The sequence below is a fragment of the Esox lucius genome, chromosome 18 (genome assembly GCF_011004845.1).
Source record: "Esox lucius isolate fEsoLuc1 chromosome 18, fEsoLuc1.pri, whole genome shotgun sequence".
NCBI classification, from domain to species: Eukaryota; Metazoa; Chordata; class Actinopteri; order Esociformes; family Esocidae; genus Esox; species Esox lucius.
In genome coordinates this window covers 26,687,825-26,707,122 of record NC_047586.1, presented here as the reverse complement: position 1 = coordinate 26,707,122, position 19,298 = coordinate 26,687,825, and the positions used below count along the sequence as shown (strand labels likewise).

General features: G+C 41.7%; 1 protein-coding gene across 10 annotated transcripts in view; it reads left to right on the top strand.

Annotated features, from left to right (window-relative positions):
- LOC105008239 (protein EFR3 homolog B) overlaps nt 1–19,298 on the top strand; it is a 129,410-nt gene that overhangs the window by 70,980 nt on the left and 39,132 nt on the right. For all 10 annotated transcript variants that reach the window (XM_020044410.3, XM_013132905.4, XM_013132903.4 and 7 more), the window contains 4 exons: nt 7,646–7,780; nt 10,057–10,135; nt 10,447–10,582; nt 11,033–11,194. In XM_020044410.3, the coding sequence (XP_019899969.1) occupies nt 7,646–7,780; nt 10,057–10,135; nt 10,447–10,582; nt 11,033–11,194 (512 nt within the window). The remainder of the gene's footprint in view (nt 1–7,645; nt 7,781–10,056; nt 10,136–10,446; nt 10,583–11,032; nt 11,195–19,298) is intronic.

The following is a 19,298-nucleotide window of genomic DNA, read 5'->3' as shown; positions in this document are numbered from 1 at the left end:
TGAATAAATATTTCTATATAATGATTTACTAGGGTTAGTTATCTAGTTACGATGCGCTTAGTATTCCTTTCAGTATGTAACAACGGTACTCAGCAATCTAGATAGCTGTAACCAGGGCTTGACATTGGCACCCGCCCACCCACAAAATGCGGGTAGAATTTGGCTGTGGCGTGTAACGTAGTCACTCTTACTATCCACTTTGGCGGGTGGCATTCTATACTATATCTATACGCAGGGTTTTTCCTGAATTCAAAGCTCAAAGGCAACAGCCTTCCCAAAATCTCTCACCACCTCTGTGTGTTGGCTTGGTAAAACATGATTTTGCGCTTATAAACAAAATACCAGCGAAACACTGATTAGGGTATGTACTATCACCAAAAACATTAGGCTATAAATGCAATATATAGAGTAAAATAATATATAATTAACATATTTAAGTTACTAACAATTATAAATATATTAACGTGAAGACGCTGGATCAGCGACAGCAGCAGAGCCTAGTACAGCTGAATGAAGTCGAGGGAGATAAACAATGCTCTGTTTCGTTTTTATATGAAAGTCTATATTAACAAGAACATAGCATAAAAAAAATAGATAACAATAATATTCACTGCGATTAATTATAAAGCTGATGGGTGATTTCATATTTCTTTTTAAATAACATGTTAGTAGTTCCAGTTCTAGGTTGAGAATAAATATATTGCTTGCCTATTTTGGTTGATATTAGGGACGACATTGTACCATGCATTAGCTGCTCAGGTGGACATGGACAACAGGTCAGATTTAACACTATATTTAGTATTTTTCAAGTGTGTAGCCAAATTATATAAAGTATTTCACAGAGAGGTGTCTGGTAGAGTGGGTTACCACCTTTGCCTAAAAGTGACTGAACCAGTGAACAAGGCAGGCTAAGATGTAACACACCATAGTCACATTTTATCAAATAAAACATAATTCCCCAACAACAAAATGGTGGCTAGTGAAAATGCTGAGTGGCTAGTAACTTTGGAAAACCACTAGACACAGTGGCTGGTGAGCAAAAAAGTTAATGTCAAGCGCTGGCTGTAAAAAAAAACAAACAGCTGTAACACAACTCGTTACCGCACATACTGATAGCTAATGTACAGACAGTAAGCTCTTAGTTGACTCTTACCTTGATTTGTAGTAACAAATTTACTTGGACTGCCTTGAATTGTTGTCGCGTTTTCCAGTAGCCATTTTCATGGCTTGGCGAGTTGAATAGAAATAGCTGGAATGCATTCTTGATGCTTTACTGAAATGTTAGACTTTGATTACAACCACCAGTAAAGAAAATTGTGAAGTAAAACGTTCTTGTGAGTTTAAAAAATAAGTGGGGTTGTAGTGAACTCTAATCCTTTTAATTTCACTGGTCATTGAAAATCATCACGCCCTCACTCCTGGTTTTTCTTCTCTTATATTAATGGCTGATCGCATCCATTGAAGGTGCATATACTGCATATACCGCCACCCACCTATATCCTCCCGTTCCCCCACCCACCTACCTATAGACCTGTAGCCCTGAGAAATCGACATACAGCTTTAGCTACCATCCCACTCCCCTTCCCCTCCCCCAGCAACCCCTATACATCCCACTTCCTACCCTCCCTCTAACCTTCTCGTACCCTTCCCCTGATAATACCCTCTCCTCTTCCTGCTACCATCCCACTTCCTCTGCCAACAGTCAACACCTACCCCCTTTATCAACGTTTTAATTTACCCCCGTCCTGACGGTACCTGTACACCCACTCTCTCCTTCCTACATGCACTCCTAGCCAATCTATCAGCCCCTTCGTTACCCTCCACACCAACATGAGCCAGCACCCAGCAGAACCGAACCTCCACACCCATCCTCTCCAATCCCAACAACAACTTTACTTGTATGGACACACTCCGAAGCAGTGTAAGAAATTGCTAATTGCAGGCTTTCAAAAAATTAAGCGCTCAGCATTTAACTAACATATACATTCCATATACTGGCTGTAAAAACAAAAATCTAAAACTGACTTGAAATTAAATAAAAACTTGCTAAATGTCTGTCTATAGTAACTTTGAAAACACTCTTAGAAAGACGAGTCTCTGGCTTCAGGATGATGTTGTGGTGCATGATGAATTTCTTATTTCTGTAAGCCTACTTCTCTTCCGCTGCAACCGCCACTACTTCTGTGTCCAGGGAGGATCATTGCAGCTGTGTAAAGTGCAATGCACCTGATCATCCCTAATCACCCACTCGGTTTTAAATCTATGATCCATGACAGAAGCTGGGACAAGATGCTTATCTTAAAAGTACTGCGTGTAACGAGTGGAAATTCTCTTATAGTGTTGTTTGTCAATAATATTATAGCTAATTAACAGAATACAACTGCTACTACATTTAATGTATATAGGCTAAATATAGGCCTATAAGATAACTGATCATATTAAGTGGAAACGTATTGTAAAAGTCAGACTAGCTCCTTCGTGCATGAAACAAAAATACCCAATTAAAATGTAAGTTGAAAAATACAACTAAAATTTGCTAAACGGTTTAATCCTTAACTACAATGTAGCTGCCCACTTCGTTCCTTTCTGATAGCATGTGCATGTTTTCCATAATTATTTAGTTGGGGTTACTATATCACCACACTCCCTCTCCTGCGTGTTTTTGGTTCTTCTCATTTCTGTAAGTGACCTTTATTTTGCACCAGTGGGTTTTATCAGTTTCTTTTTTAAATTGAGTAAACTTCATGAAATCTTAAGCTACAAGGTTTATGTTCGTATCTATGTAGGAAAAGTTCAATTAAGGTTTGCTTTCATTGACGTTGATACCTTCGTGAACCTCAGCTTGAGTGACCTTGAAGGAGACGGGAAGGGGTCCGGTTAAACGCATTTGACTCTGCCCACATTGAGCCTGGCCCCGTACTGCACACTGCAGTCAGGGGCTTCTCACGTTAGCATCGACCAGAGTGTTCCGCTTGTAGCATACTTGTGGGCGTGTCTGTGGGTGAACTTGCGTCTTGACTGTGTATGAAGATTTGAGCATAGCAAATTTGTATGAAGGAACATCAGCTTATTACAATGATTAAAATTGGAATAGAAACTTATTTTAATAAATGTTTACATTTTATATATCTCTACTTAATTTATATGCCTCATTGATGTAATTCTTACAACCTGAAATGCTAGCTAGCAAATCAGCTTGCTAGAATTAGGTAGCAACCAGTCACCTAAAGTAGCTAACTATCTAATATTGACACCAGAAGCACCAACTATCTTGGCCAGCTGTCTCCATGCTGCATTTTTTTGTTGGTGTCTCTGAAGAAATATAATGTGCAATCATACATCTCTGAGAATCCCATAACTGTTATTAAAAGTTAAAAAAAAAATGTCATCCATCTTTTTAAAAGGACCACAAAAGCAGACAGTGGAACTAAAGTTCTGTTCTTAATTGTACGGAGAGCATTTCACAACCACCTATGCTAAATCCAGTGATTGGTCAGTCCCCAGCGATAGGCATCAGTGATATGCATAAAATTGGAAAATCTGAACTTTTTTAAATTTTCCATCCAGGCCAGTAGATTTCAGACCAAGAGGCCAGTGAGAAAAAAGTTTGCGTTCAAACATGTAGGGTATTTTTCATTACAGACTATAAGGCAACAAATGGTGAAAATGTTGAAACTGGGTGGTGACCTTAAAATTCCCTCTGTATATGTGTATGTATGTCTGTCTGTCTGTAGACAAATAATAGAAAATAAACACCTTTGCACAAGAGCCCTTAGACAGTCCTGTCCTACAGGGAGATGGATCCTACACAGTAGATGGGTTATTGTAGGTGAGTGCATGTGCACAGGTTTTTGTGCCTGTATGTTAGTGATATCACTGAGAATCCAAATACCCTCGAGGCCCTGTCTGCAGCACTGCTACCAAGGACACAGAGAATGAGGAGGTGGAAGGAGAGATGGAGGGACAGATGGGGAGGGAGAGGAATAGATAAAGAGACGGCATCACACCAAAGGAAAATCAGAGTGGACCAGGCAGAGAAAAAGAGATGGAGGAATGTAGAAAAAAAAAGGGAGAAAAAAAAATACAGCATTAGGGAACGATTGACTCAGTTTGGGAGGAAGATGGAGAGACTGAATATGAGTGGCAGAAATGAACAAATGTTCACCACTGACGGAACAAATGAGTCAGGCGGGAAAAGAGAGCGAGTGCAGACCAAGACAGTCTCCATCTAGCTTTTGGCAGGTCTCCATATGCACTGAACCGCACTGACGTCAGTAGATCTGAAAAAAATTGAGGAAGATGGAGGAAGGGAGTGAGGGGAAAACTGTTTTAGAGTGATATTTTGAGGATGACTGAAATAATTCTTAGGCCTGGGGCTGGGATATTTGCTTGTAACTTATTTCACTGGCCACCAGGGTTGGGGTCAATTCAATTAAAATTCCAGTCAATTCCGGAAGTACACTGAAATTCCAATTCTGAATTAGTTAGTATAGGCACCTTGCCTGCCACAGACCTCTGGGCTCTAGTTGCCCCACCCCAATGAGAATGCAGCTCCTGCTCAGTCCTGTCTCTTCTCTGTCCTGGGAACCCAATGGTGAAACCAGCTTCCCTTTAAGCTAGAAAAGCCCATGTCCATTTTCTGAAAACTTCTGAAAGCCTACTTTTTCTAAGATTACCTAACATTATTCCACAAAAAAGTTCTCCTTTTTGCCCAGCTCTTGTGATGCTGGGGCTGTGACGTCTGTAGGTGGATAAATAGATAGGAGGGTGTGATGACGTTATTACGGACATTTATCTTGTCTCTCCATAATTGTTTTAACCTTTAGTTGATAAGGAAACATAGGGCTTATGGAAAGGTCACTGGTTGTACCTATCTTTTATATACATTATTTTAGTGTGTCCTTTGGTTCATTATTGATGAAAATAGTTTTTAAATGCCCTTTACACAGCACCATGTATGTACTGAATTGATAAAAAATGCTGATAACCAGCTTTTATGACGGATTAATTTTGTTTTCATTGTGTGGGGGGTGGGTTACAGTAAGTGGTGTGCTTACTGAGTGTTATGTCAGAGAATCATACGGAGACAGGAAGTTCCATGACCTCTTCCAGTGGTGCTGGTGTGGGGGAGGTGAGAAGAAAGGTGTGGTTAATAAATGATGTATTTTCAAGGACCACCCGGGGCTAGGTGTGGTAAAGAGTGGCACTAAGCTCTGGAGAACACTAACTATTGATGAGACTAAACCTTGGCCAGGAGAGATGGGTGGGTGTTAGTTAAGCAATAACGCACAAGAGGGAGTGGTATGTGGCCATCCACAAAAGGCTCTTACAGTAAGTATGGTACTGAGTGGGGTGCCAATTATACTGGATGTTTTGAACCTTGAATGTTGATTGGGTGAAGGTGGTATATGTAATCAATAAGGCACAATAGGCTGTGATATACAGTGGGGCAAAAAAGTATTTAGTCAGCCACCAATTGTGCAAGTTCTCCCACTTAAAAAGATGAGAGGCCTATAATTTTCATCATAGGTACACTATGAGAGACAAAAGAGAAATAAAAATACAGAAAATCACATTTTAGGATTTTTTATGAATTTATTGGTAACTTATGGTGGAAAATAAGTATTTGGTCAATAAAAAAGTTAATCTCAATACTTTGTTATATACCTTTTATTGGCAATGACAGAGGTCAAACATTTTCTGTAAGTCTTCACAAGGTTTTCACACACTGTTGCTGGAATTTTGGCCCATTCCTCCATGCAGATCTCTTCTAGAGCAGTGATGTTTTGGGGCTATCGCTGGGCAACACAGACTTTCAACTCCCTCCAAAGATTTTCTATGGTGTTGAGATCTGGTGATTGGCTAGGCCACTCCAGGACCTTGAAATGCTTCTTACGAAGCCTCTCCTTCGTTGCCCGGGTGGTGTGTTTGGGATCATTGTCAGGCTAAAAGACCCAGCCACGTTTCATCTTAAATGCCCTCTCACGATACATGGCCCCATTCATTCTTTCCTTTACACGGATCAGTCGTCCTGGTCCCTTTGCAGAAAAACAGCCCCAAAGCATGATGTTTCCACCACCATGCTTCACAGTAGGTTCTATTTTGGTTTCATCTGACCATATGACATTCTCCCAATCCTCTTCTGGACCATCCAAATGCTTTCTAGCAAACCTCAGACGGGCCTGGACATGTACTGGCTTAAGCAGGGGGACATGTCTGGCACTTCAGGATTTGAGTCCCTGGCGGTGTAGTGTGTTACTGATGGTAGCCTTTGTTACTTTGGTCCCAGCTCTCTGCAGGTCATTCACTAGGTCCCCCCGTGTGGTTCTGGGATTTTTGCTCACCGTTCTTGTGATCATTTTGACCCCACGGGGTGAGATCTTGCGTGGAGCCCCGGATCGAGGGAGTTTATCAGTGGTCTTGTATGTCTTCCATTTTTCTTATAATTGCTCCCACAGTTGATTTCTTCACACCAAGCTGCTTACCTATTGCAGATTCAGTCTTCCCAGCCTGGTGCAGGTCTACAATTTTGTTTCTGGTGTTCTTTGACAGCTCTTTGGTCTTGGCCATAGTGGAGTTTAGAGTGTGACAGTTTGAGTTTGTGGACAGGTGTCTTTTATACTGATAACAAGTTCAAACAGGTGCCATTAATACAGGTAACGAGTGGAGGACAGAGGAGCCTCTTAAAGAAGTTGTTACAGGTCTGTGAGAGCCAGAAATCTTGCTTGTTTGTAGGTGACCAAATACTTATTTTACCGAGGAGTTTACCAATAAATTCATAAAAAATCCTACAAATGTGACTTTCTGGATTTTTATTTCCCATTTTGTCTCTCATAGTTGAAGTGTACCTATGATGAAAATTACAGACCTCTCTCATCTTTTTAAGTGGGAGAACTTGCACAATTGGTGGCTGACTAAATACTTTTTTGCCCCACAGTATGTCCAATATACCACAGCTAAGAGGCATTCCTAGGCTTGATGCATTGTGGACACCTTATTGATCTTATAAATGTGTTGAATCTTGTGAATATATGCATAATCTGTAAGTATCGTACATTTGTTAGCCATGAAATTCCAAGTTGAAGAGCGGTTTTGATGACATGGTGTCACTTTCACAACAGTGATTAAATGTCACAGAATATGGCTTTAACTATACCGCAGGTATGACAAAATATTAATATTTTTACTGTTCAAATTTAATTTGTAAGAAGTTGGCAATGACGAAGACACCTCACAGGGATGTGATCAATAATGTACAACTGTTAAGAGCTTTAACCCGTAACACTGGATTGTGGTGTGCCGATGAACACAGCCATAGAATATACCACACCAACGTATGCCTAATTGCTTGAATATTCAAATATTACAAAGTGTGCCTGCAATCTAAATGCCACATACTGTCTGCCAGAAAAATGGCCCAGACTCTCAAATGTAAGTAATGCAAGCTTTCGCAAACAAACAATCCCTTGATGTGCATTCCCTACAAACACATTATTTTCATTACTATCAGCATTGAGGGAAAGGGACATCATGAAGGTATACGCCAGTATGTAGACAGACATTGTGTTTCAACCCCTGTTTAACCCTTCTTGCATCCTCCTCTCTACTTCCTCCATCCTTCTCTGTCACTCTCTTTCTCTCTCAGCCGCTCCCCCTCTCCCCTGCAAGCGTCGGAGAAAGAGAAGGAGAGTCCGGCGGAGCTTACTGAGCGCTGTTTCCGAGAGCTGCTGGGACGGGCCGCTTATGGCAACATCAAGAACGCTGTCACACCAGTACTCATGTGAGACCTCTGGCTGTTCTTCCATTTATTATTTTCTCTGTCCACCCTCCTCACCATTTCATCTCTCTCCGTCTGTGTATTGCTGTCACATTGTGACTAAGAACCAGCATGGTTCTGTGGAGGAGTGTGCAGTGCTAAACCCTCCTCAACGTCCTTCCCCCGTTTGTCTGTGTCTCTGCACTGTAGTCTTGTCTGTAGACATGGGAGACCAATTCCCTCTGTCTGTAGTCATGCCATGGTGGTTGTGATAGCACACCAACTCTTTCTCTCTCTCTCTGTATCTCTGTCTCTCTCTGTGTCTTGGTATGTCATGACTGGAGACCTGCTTTCTCATTTCATTTAAAATGGGCATAACTGGCATGGAAAACCTATAAATTGTCAAATCAAGTAGAGAATATTTAAATAAAAGTAACAGTTAAATAATTTGGAATGTGAAGTAAACATGGAACATTTAAAATGTTATATACAGTGTTTTCACAATGTTAATGTGAAAAGTCACAAGGGAAAACAGACACATTTGTTTACAATATTGTTTGTTCACCGCTGGGTGCCATTTTCAAGGCATCTAGTTATTGAGTTTTATAATTATTTTGCCTAATTGACATGGTATCATCATAGTTTGATTTTGAATTGATCTGAGGGATATGACTCCTACATTTGGCAGGACATATGAAAGTGCAGCTCCTTTGCCTCCTTATTTTGTTGGCATTGTGGACATAGCCTTTCTGCTCTTTAGAACCAGATGTGCCTGTACTTAGGCAAAGCTCTTAATGTTTGTCACTTTGGTCAGGTATTCGGATTGTTGTTTGGGGCAAGGTAACATTCAAACTTGCAAAACATTTTAGTTGATACTTTCCAGTACACTATGATATAGAGAGAAGGGTGACATTTTACTTAATCATTTATGTGATGTTTGAGTTTATATTGGCACGTAAAGCCAAGAAAGGGTTGTGTACTAGAATCGAGCGATATGTGTGTTTTGCAACTTGATCAGCCATTTATCAGTTTCCACTGTCCAGATTTCCTTTTATAGGCTACAGGTACCCTTTATAAAAATATCTAGCTGTACAAAGCTAAATAATAAGAACAGGCTATTTTCTTCCTCTACCTCATTCACCCTCAATAATTTGGGCAGATAATTACATAGGCCATAATGGTGGATTTACACTGGAGATTTGATCTTTTCTTGTAGTTTGAATTTTTAAGAGTCTTTTGAGAGACAATGACACATCTCTTACATTTTCTGACATTAGCCCCTGTATTTTATAGGCTGTCCCTGGTAAGAGCTCAACCCACAAATGTCTCTGGTTAGCCTTAAACATAAAAAATAAAGTAACTTCTTAAATTATCACAGTGGGGCTAGTATCACTATAGAACATTTGTTCGTAAAACATGCTGTGAATTATTAACAGCTAGGGATTCACTAGATGCAGTATTTCTTTTTAGCAAGGTTCCATTAATTGCCACAAAATGTAAGATACAAAGTAGTAATTTTACTTTCATTTGAAGCATTATTTCTTCATAAGCATTTTTGTTCTCTTGCTTACACAGCTCCTATTAGAATGTTGATGGATGTGGAGGGTGTAGGCCTTGTTTTTCCTGTATCTCAGAGTTTTATTTGGATAGGTTTGTCTGTTTATTTTGTATACTTTAGCATTCTTCATCAAGACATTTTTCATTGTTTTTTGTTGTTTTTATCATAGCTATGTCTCAGGGACTAATGGGTGGGAATGCTCTCACCTCTGGGTAGGTGTTTGTCCCGCTGAGTGGCCAGTTCCTGTCTAGTTCTAGGAACATTTCACCGCAGTCTGCTTTCAAGTCCATTGGCATCACAATTGTTGATTTCCGAGTGGGAAAGCATTCCTCATTAAAGTGTGGGCGCTGAAACCTAACTGAAGTCAGTTAGGTTTAGTTTTTTACAGCTGGTAGAGCAATGATCTTACAATGCCAGAGTTGTGTCCCACGGGGGGACGGCACATAAAAAAAGATCATGTTTGCTCTCTGTACTGTCAGTCTCTCTGAATAAGATTGTAAAATGTAGGAGTCAGGGTTGGGCCATTTGCTGTGTGTGGTTTTCATGTTGAGGTCCAGGAAAGGTGTATGGGTTTGCATCGGAAGGGGAGCTTTAGTAGTTTCTCTTGATGTCATGGGAGACCAGAATCCTTTTATTTTGTCTTAATTTGAAGGATGCCACAATGAAACTCTATCTGTACATCCACCTTTAGGGGGGAATGAAACACTTGCTATTCCCCCTCTCACGTGTTCTCTCTATCTAGGCACCTAGATAACCACTCTCTGTGGGAGGGGAAGACTTTTGCAGTCCGCTGCTTTAAGATCATCATGTATTCTATCCAGGTAAGTCACCTACGCTTCCATCATTCCTTCCAACCTGCCACTCTCCCCGCCCCGTGTTTCGTTCTCTTCCTAAATACCCTCCATTGCTTCCTCACTCAGCTTCTCCCTCCCTCTAACTCTAAGACAACTCCCTCCCTCTAACTGCGCAATTAGAGGCAATACTGTATGTGTTCCTAATCTATGGGTTCTATTATACTGACATCAAGTACTTCAATTCTCCCTCTTTTCTTTTTGTCTTTTGGTTTTCCCATGTTCTTTATTTTCTCTGTTTCTTATGTTCTGTCTGTCTTTCTTTCTGTCATTATTTTTAGTCGCAGCACTCACACCTAGTCATCCAACAGCTGCTTGGTCACCTCGATTCCAACAGTAAGAACTCAGCCACAGTGCGTGCTGGCATAGTGGAGGTCCTTCTGGAGGCGGCTGCCATCGCTTCCAGTGGCTCTGTAGGTAGGTGCAGAAACACACAGTCTGACATGCCACACACACACACACATGCACAGCCTTGAGTTTCTATTCTCACTCGGACCAGAGAACAAAAAAATCCATGTCCCTTAAACTTCATCCTAACCCTAAAATTAACCTTAATAATCTATCACTAATGCCAAAAACTTTACATAGCCTTTGTGCCTAACCCTATAAAGCGTAAACCCCTTTTCTAATGCAAACCCCAATTGTAAGTTTAACCCTAAACATAACTCCTAAACCAGAAATTTAATTTGTTCTTATTGGAACCGGCAACATGTACAAATAAGGGCAGATTTGTTATGTTGTACTATTCTTTTGAAGACTTCTGACCCTAATTCAGTGCACATGCAGACAGTTTGTTCTCTCTCTCTCTCTTTTTCTCTCTCTCTTTTTCTCTCTCTTTTTCTCTCTCTCTCTCTCTCTTCCTCTCAGGCCCCACGGTATTGGAGGTGTTTAACACACTGCTGAGGCAGCTGCGTCTCAGTGTGGACTACGAGCTGACCGGCTCCTATGACGCCAGCGGAAACATCGGCACCAAGATCATCAAAACACATGAAGAGAGACAGCTACAGGAGGCGGTCATCAGGACCATTGGTTCGTCTGTGTATGGTTAATCTTGTACCCAGGCCATTGTGTGAATGAACCTGGCTCAACAACCATTCAAAGTTGGCTTTAGTGGATGTGGTTATATACAGTTGTGCTCAAAAGTTTACATACCCTTGGAGAATTGGTAATATATGTACCATTTGTAAAGAAAACAAGAATGAAGAGGCAAAACATGTCTTCAACTGTAGGTTATAACAGAATGGTACATTCATAAAACAAAACATGGCAACAAAGATTTACCCCAGAATCTTCACCTTTTTCCTGCTGTAAGCACTGGAGGGCCAACTTGGCCTTGTACCTAGGGTCATTGTCATGCTGGAAAGTCTAAGAGCGTCCCATGCGTAGCGTTCATACAGAAGAATGTAAATTGTCTGGCAGTATTTTCTGATAAGATGCTGCATTCATCTTACCATACATTTTCACAAGATTCCCTGTGGCTTTAGAGCTCACACATCCCCAAAACATCAGTGAGCCACCATCATGCTTCACAGTGGGGATGGTATTCTGTTCACTATAGGCCTTGTTGACCCATCTCCAAACATAGCGCTTATGGTTGTGACCATAAAGCTCTATTTTGGTCTAGTCACTCAAAGTTAGTGTGCCAGAAGCTGTGAGGTGTGTCAAGGTGTTGTCTTGTGTATTGTAACTAGTCTTTTTTATGGCGTTGGCTCAGTAAAGTCTTCTCTCCCGCAACTTGACCATGCAGCTCAGAGAAGACATTTTTCTTGCTGACTGACTGAGTGAGTGAGTGAGTGGAACTGGATTTTGACCCCTTTTAGATTAATTCCAAATAGTCAATGAATTAATGTAACAAATTAATTTGAATATACAGTGGGGCAGAAAAGTATTTAGTCAGCCACCAATTGTGCGAGTTCTCCCACTCAAAAAGATGAGAGAGGCCTGTAATTTCCATCATAGGCAACACAGACTTTCAACTCCCTCCCAAAGATTTTTTATGGGGTTGAGATCTGGTGACTGGCTAGACCACTCCAGGACCTTGAAATGCTTCTTACGAAGCCTCTCCTTCGTTGCCCGGGTGGTGTGTTTGGGATCATTGTCAGGCTGAAAGACCCAGCCACGTTTCATCTTAAATGCCCTTGCTGATGGAAGGAGGTTTTCACTCAAAATCTCACGATACATGGCCCCATTCATTCTTTCCTTTACACGGATCAGTCGTCCTGGTCCCTTTGCAGAAAAACAGCCCCAAAGCATGATGTTTCCACCCCCATGCTTCACAGTAGGTATGGTGTTCTTTGGATGCAACTCAGCATTCTTTCTCCTCCAAACACGACGTTGAGTTCTATTTTGGTTTCATCTGACCATATGACATTCTCCCAATCCTCTTCTGGGCCATCCACATGCTCTCTAGCAAACCTCAGACGGGCCTGGACATGTACTGGCTTAAGCAGGGGGACATGTCTGGCACTACAGGATTTGAGTCCCTGGCGGCGTAGTGTGTTACTGATGGTAGCCTTTGTTACTTTGGTCCCAGCTCTCTGCAGGTCATTCACTAGGTCCCCCCGTGTGGTTCTGGGATTTTTGCTCACCGTTTTTGTGATCATTTTGACCCCACTGGGTGAGATCTTGCGTGGAGCCCCGGATCGAGGGAGATTATCAGTGGTCTTGTATGTCTTCCATTTTTCTTATAATTGCTCCCACAGTTGATTTCTTCACACCAAGCTGCTTACCTATTGCAGATTCAGTCTTCCCAGCCTGGTGCAGGTCTACAGTTTTGTTTCTGGTGTTCTTTGACAGCTCTTTGGTCTTGGCCATAGTGGAGTTTAGAGTGTGACAGTCTTTTATACTGATAAGTTAAAACAGGTGCCATTAATACAGGTAACGAGTGGAGGACAGAGGAGCCTCTTAAAGAAGTTGTTACAGGTCTGTGAGAGCCAGATATCTTGCTTGTTTGTAGGTGACTAAATACTTATTTTACTGAAGAATTTACCAATAAATTCATAAAAAATCCTACAATGTGATTTTCTTGTCTCTCATAGTTGAAGTGTACTTATGATGAAAATTACAGGCCTCTCTCATCTTTTTTTAGTGGGAGAACTTGCACAATTGGTGACTGACTAAATACTTTTTACCCCACTGTAGACTCCGATAACAACAGGTCCGGCGTTGCACTCCCATCACAGTCAAAACACATTGTTTGTTCAGGATGGACAAATGCTTTGCTAGCTACAACCTTCAGTAGATATGTAATAGGAAGGAATATTAGGATTTGTTCAGGATAGACACACAATTTGCTGGCTACACGATTCTCTTGTCTTTTCACTTGACAAAAAAGTCAGTTATCGTCACCTATACTGATAGATACTGTATCAATGTCATTCACAAATGGCTAATTACAGATGTCGCCAAGGGGGCAGTCCGCGATGAGGCTTGCCTCGTTATACTATGGTAAAAAATAAGAATGGCCACCAGGGCATCTGTGAGAACGTTGACACCCGCCTGAAACTGCTGTTATTCAAGCCTGCGTCTGTGTTTAAATGGCCAGAATAAAACATTCAAATCGGAGGAATATTGTCTGCTATAATCCTATTCATGGATTGCTATGTTGCTGTGTTTGATTCCATGTTGCTGGTTTGCTTTGCTTGATTAACTTATTTCTGAGAATGTATATTTATTATTGGTCTACACACATGGATTTTTTTAAAAGTTTATCCTCCTCATCTTGTTTGAACAGAACATGTAATCCGTTTATTTCCTGTACAGCGACCTTAAGTCGACAAATTACTCTTAATTACTCCACATAAAATGGTGAAGGTGGTTTGAGTCTTGGCAGAACAATCACTATGTCGTAAACTCCTTATGGCTCCTGAAGTGTCTGTTATACAGAGTGAGACGTTATGCAGTTCATAAACAGGTATTGTTGACCATGTCTGGGCACAATCGCTCAAACTGAGCTTCTCAGGTATGGCAAGAGTGGAACAATTATCCAAAATGATGGTCATTGAATCTATATTCAGGTATGTTTCCCATGGGATATAGTAAACCACATCCTCAATACGAATAGAGAAACCTGAAGGCAAGGGATTACAGGTTATACCTGATCTGGCTTCATCCTCCTCAGTGCGACAGTCTGTCTGCACCAAGGTCATTTGTATCCTTTCAGTATAGCCACATGTTCCTATTCGCTCGGTGTAGGTTAACCTAAATAATGTGGATATATTCACCCCCACAGGACAAAGGCAATTGTAAAATTCTACTATCACCATATAGACCAAATTTACGTTAGCCTCACTTGGCTGGTCAGGAATAACTGATGGGGTATAACAGTCCTTATCTGGCATCGTCATTTGTGCTGCCACCTCCGTCCAACCATATACCTGCCAGTCTGCTACTGAAAATAGGATAGGGGTTAACATAGGGGAATGTGAGGATGTTGGTATGTGTTGACAGATCCAACAATTTATGTTCTTGTGCTTTCATAATCAACCATTATCCTAAGGGCTATGTTGTCTGTCTCTAACAGTTTTCTACTTACTCTACCTGGCTTAGGATGACATGGTGCAAGAGTAGGAACTACAGTAGTTTGTGCGACTGTTATGGGACATATCATAGCGGGTCTACCTATGGGGTAGTCAGGTGGTCTGCAAGGGGTGTTGTCTTCATCAGTACTGAAACACTAGTAATCCTGGATTACTCCTAGAGGTTTGGAAATGTTAACCGTACAATAATCATCATCAACATTTCCACCTATTCACATGGTTGAGAAAATTGTTTGAGGAGGGGAACATAGTGCTCCCTCCTGTATTCAGGTGAGTCCAATACCACTTATAATCCTTCAACACTGGGCTTGTCAGTACATAGCAATCCCCATCCGGGGGGCAGTTAATCATGTCACAAATGATTACTATAGTCTGTTCAAATTTGGGCCCTATCTGTATCTGTTGTTCAGGCCTTTTCTCATGGTGTACAAATGTCTCTTTCCTTGCTTCATTATGTGTCATATTTACAATCGGTCCATGATCATCATAATGCGGTTTGAAAGTCCACACTATCGATTTGACCACGACAATACTTAAAATCAGCAGGCACCTGATGGTGCATCTCATTCCTCTGGACCACCTGAAGGGATTCCATGGTCCTTGTCTCTCTAGCTCCATGGTCGCAGGCTGTGTTGGAGTTGATGGTTACTAGCACCACAACCCACGCCGCTCTTAGGTAACTTCAATTTACCTATTATTTTGCTGTATCTTCTAACGCTAGAGCCTTCTTACAGTGTGTGGTGTGGACCCAGGTTCCTCGTTCAGCAACTTTGACAGGAGACTGAGTGACCAGTTGAACAAGCGTGGCTTGCTCCAGTGCTTTCTCTTGCAGTCCTTGATGACAATCCAATCCCCAGGCTTGATGTCGTGCAGCGGGCCTTCAATGGGAGTTGGTAGAGCAGCTCTCACACTCCTGTGGATGTTGTTTAGAACCTTTTACAGATTAGTGCAGTATGTTAACATTGTATAATTAATGTTCTGTTGTGAGGTCTGTGAGTAGGGGCGCCTAGGCCTTGGTTCATTGGTCTTCCAGTGATGACCTCATGAGGTGAGAGGCCTGTTTTCGCCCTGGGTCTTCCTCTCAAGGGGAAGTGCTTTAACCCAGTCTCTTCACCCAACTTTGAGAGTTTCATTTTAATAATTAAACTTTCTCTCTCCACTGCCCCTCCACTCTGCAGGTGGTAGACACAGTGAGTCTTCAGATCATCTCCCAGGTGCTCATACATCTTCTGAATGGCTCCGTTCACAAAATGTGATCCATTGTCACTTGATAGTTTCTTAGGAATTCCCCATCTGGGTATGATTTCAGTCAATAATGCCTTAGCAACTGCTGATGCATCAGCCTTCCCAGCCGGGAAAGCCTCAACACATTTAGAAAACATATCAACAAACACAACACAATATTGATTTCCCTCGCAGGGGTTCAACTCAATAAAATCCACATGGTCAAAGGGGCCATCAGGGGGAGGATGGCTGGACTGGGGGACGGCTTGTCCCCACCCTACATTAAACCTCAAACACACTTGTCACTTGGAACAAAAATATGCATAATTCGTAAAACCCTGTGTATACCAATACTTATTTACCATATTTACCCCCCTTTTGAAGTGTGATCTTTTCCACGTGAGAGCACTGCATAGAAATTAAACTGACATTTTGGTAAACAGGGGTTACCATTAGGGCCTATCCAAACCGTATTCCCATTAGGATGCCCCCGCTTTTTCCAGGCGGTTCTCTCTTTAGGTGAAGCCTCAGATTGTGCTTTAACAAGGTCAGAGAGGGCGACCGTAGGGGTCAGATGGGTCATCTGCAGGTTACGAATGAGTTGGATCTGTGTACCAGAAGAAGTAATGAACCCCCGCAATTTCCACAATGTACCAAAGTAATGTACAACACCAAAAGCATATCTACTGTCTGTGTAAATGGTAACACTTTGACTCTCAGCAAGGATACAAGCTCGAGTGAGATCAGACAGCTCCTCAGCCTGAGCGGAGAGATGTTGTGGCAGTCTATGACCCTCAACCACATCATGATCAGTGACAATGGCATACATTATTAACAGTGGAAGTAGGAGATTTACTAGCAGATCCATCAACATAAAAAACAATGTCACTATTGGGTAGAGGTTCATCAGACAAGTCATCATGAGGGGTACACTGTTGGTTAATAGCTGAAAGGCAGTCATGCGGCTCGCCATCTACCTCCGTGGGGTAACAAAATGGAGGCAACAGAGTGAGGAACTTGTAGCTCGAGTGGCTGATAACACACCAGAGGCTGTGATTGCAAAACAGCATCTGCTGCCACTGCCATAGACTTTAGACAGTAGTGAAGGCCTTGGGCTACAGCGTCCAGTTTAGAAGAGAAGTATGCAATTACCCTTCAACTTATCACCATGTTTCTGCATTAATACAGAGGACATATAACCCTCCTTTTCACACACTGCTTGAATAAACGTATTTTTAGGATCATGGATTTCTAAGATAGGAGAAGTAGCCACAGCCCGTTTCAAGGCAGTAAAGGAAGCATCGCCCTCAGGAGTCCACACTACTCTATCATGCGATGTCAGCTTCTGGTCGTAGGCCATGTCCTGCACGGGCTGTACCAAACGAGCATATTCAGGAACCCATTGTCTACAGAAACCTGTCATGCCCAGAAAGAACAAAAGTTGAGTTTTAGTGATAGGTTTTAGGGTGCCAGTAATGGCTTTTATTCTGCCTGCATTCAGATTTTTACCCTCTAGTGTTAGTTTGTGGCCTAGAAAAATAACTTCCTTCTGGACATACTGAGGCTTATTCAAACTGGCTTTATGACCTTGCGAGGCCAAGTACTGTAACAGCACAGTGTCTTTTTCACACGTATCTTTATCTGGGGAACAGACAAGAAGATCATCAACGTATTGGATAAGGGTGCTTCCATGTTTAAATTAGAACCCTTCCAAGTTATCTTTTAGCGCAGACGCAAACACGGCAGGAGATTCACAATAACCTTGAGGCAATCTCGTCCATGTGTATAATTGGCCGGAGAATTCAAATGCTAACTAATATTGTGAATCTTCGTGCACAGAAATACTAAAAAATGCATTAGCTAGGTCGACCACAGAGGAAAAACCGACTATTGCATGGGACTTGGGTCATGATTGTATATGGATCAGGTACAATCGGTGTGCGCGCATATATTGCTTCGTTAACTTTAAGATCTTGTACAAATCGCCAAACCACAGGTTGTCCAACAACTCTGGCTTTCTTTACTGGGAAAATGGCAGTGTGTCAGGGATGGTTTGGACATGGAACAATTATGCCTTTCTCTAACAATGCTTTAAACACGGGAGCTATCCCTTCAGTAGCCTCTACTTTCAGTGGGTATTGAGCCTGACATGGTCTATGGGGTCCTCTAGGTGTAACTACAACTACATTGTTCATTAGCCCAACATCATATTTATGCTGTGACCACAGGGACAGTGGAACTTCCACTAACCTAGGATCAGTAGCAACCACCTGGACTGCACAGACCTGACGGACCCAGTCGTCATGTGGCATAAGATGTACTTTCCATTTACCCAAAATGGTGCACCCAAATCGTTTTGGGCTGCTATGGAAAATTCCACTCCCACCATGTGACAAGGGACCCATTCCACTGCTTCATTGAACCTCCTCACCCAAGGACCCAAGCTTTCCCACGTACTAAACACAGGTTTAGCGAGGGGGAAATGGGGGTCTGACCCCTCCATGGGGGTCCGACCACCTCTCTCACATTTCGCACAGACCATGCATACTGGTCCGAAGACCAGTATACATGATCACTTGTAAAAAATATCACTTTTACCATCTTCAAACCGAACTTTCTCAAAACCAACATCCTGACTATCTGAAACCTTCGCAGAGCAATGCAAATTGCCCATATCCATAAACTGGGCCAAACCCGTTTCTACTCTATTCATCGCTTTATTTACCAACTCATGTGAAACAGCTCTAGGCGCTGTTCTTTCTAAATCCCATGAATAACAATAATCAGCAGGCTGCACACTGTTTTGAACTGCTTGTAAGACAGTACATTTATTTCGCATGCCTTTCTCTGAACATTCTAGCGTGATCTCTAGCAGTGTCATCACATCCCAGGCTAACAAATTAACTGGACAACAATTGGAAAACAACATTTATTTCATCGTCTACAACCGACAGAGGGGTAGTAAATCGCTCAGTGGTCTGTCCTCCACTAGCCCCTACTGTAATTATAGTTTTACCACTCTTTCGGAATTCCTAGGCTCTAAGGACAGAATATCCAGAATCAAACAAAAATTCAATCTGTTTACCATTAATTGTAAGAAACATTGTAGGTTTATTTTGGTACTCTACATGTTCTCTAAATGTTTGTACATTAAGTGTCTGCATAACATCTATATATGCGGGGCCATTAGTAATATATGCAGGGACATTCACTAAATTTGTAATGAGTTCTAAACCTACAAATTGTCAGCTATACCCGATTCCAACAAAATTACTTAAGTAGCTATTTTCTGTGCTAGGTCTGCCAATGTTGAACATAATAAATTGCTCCCTTTCCTCCGGATGTGAACCAAACTCACAAAAAATTGCAGA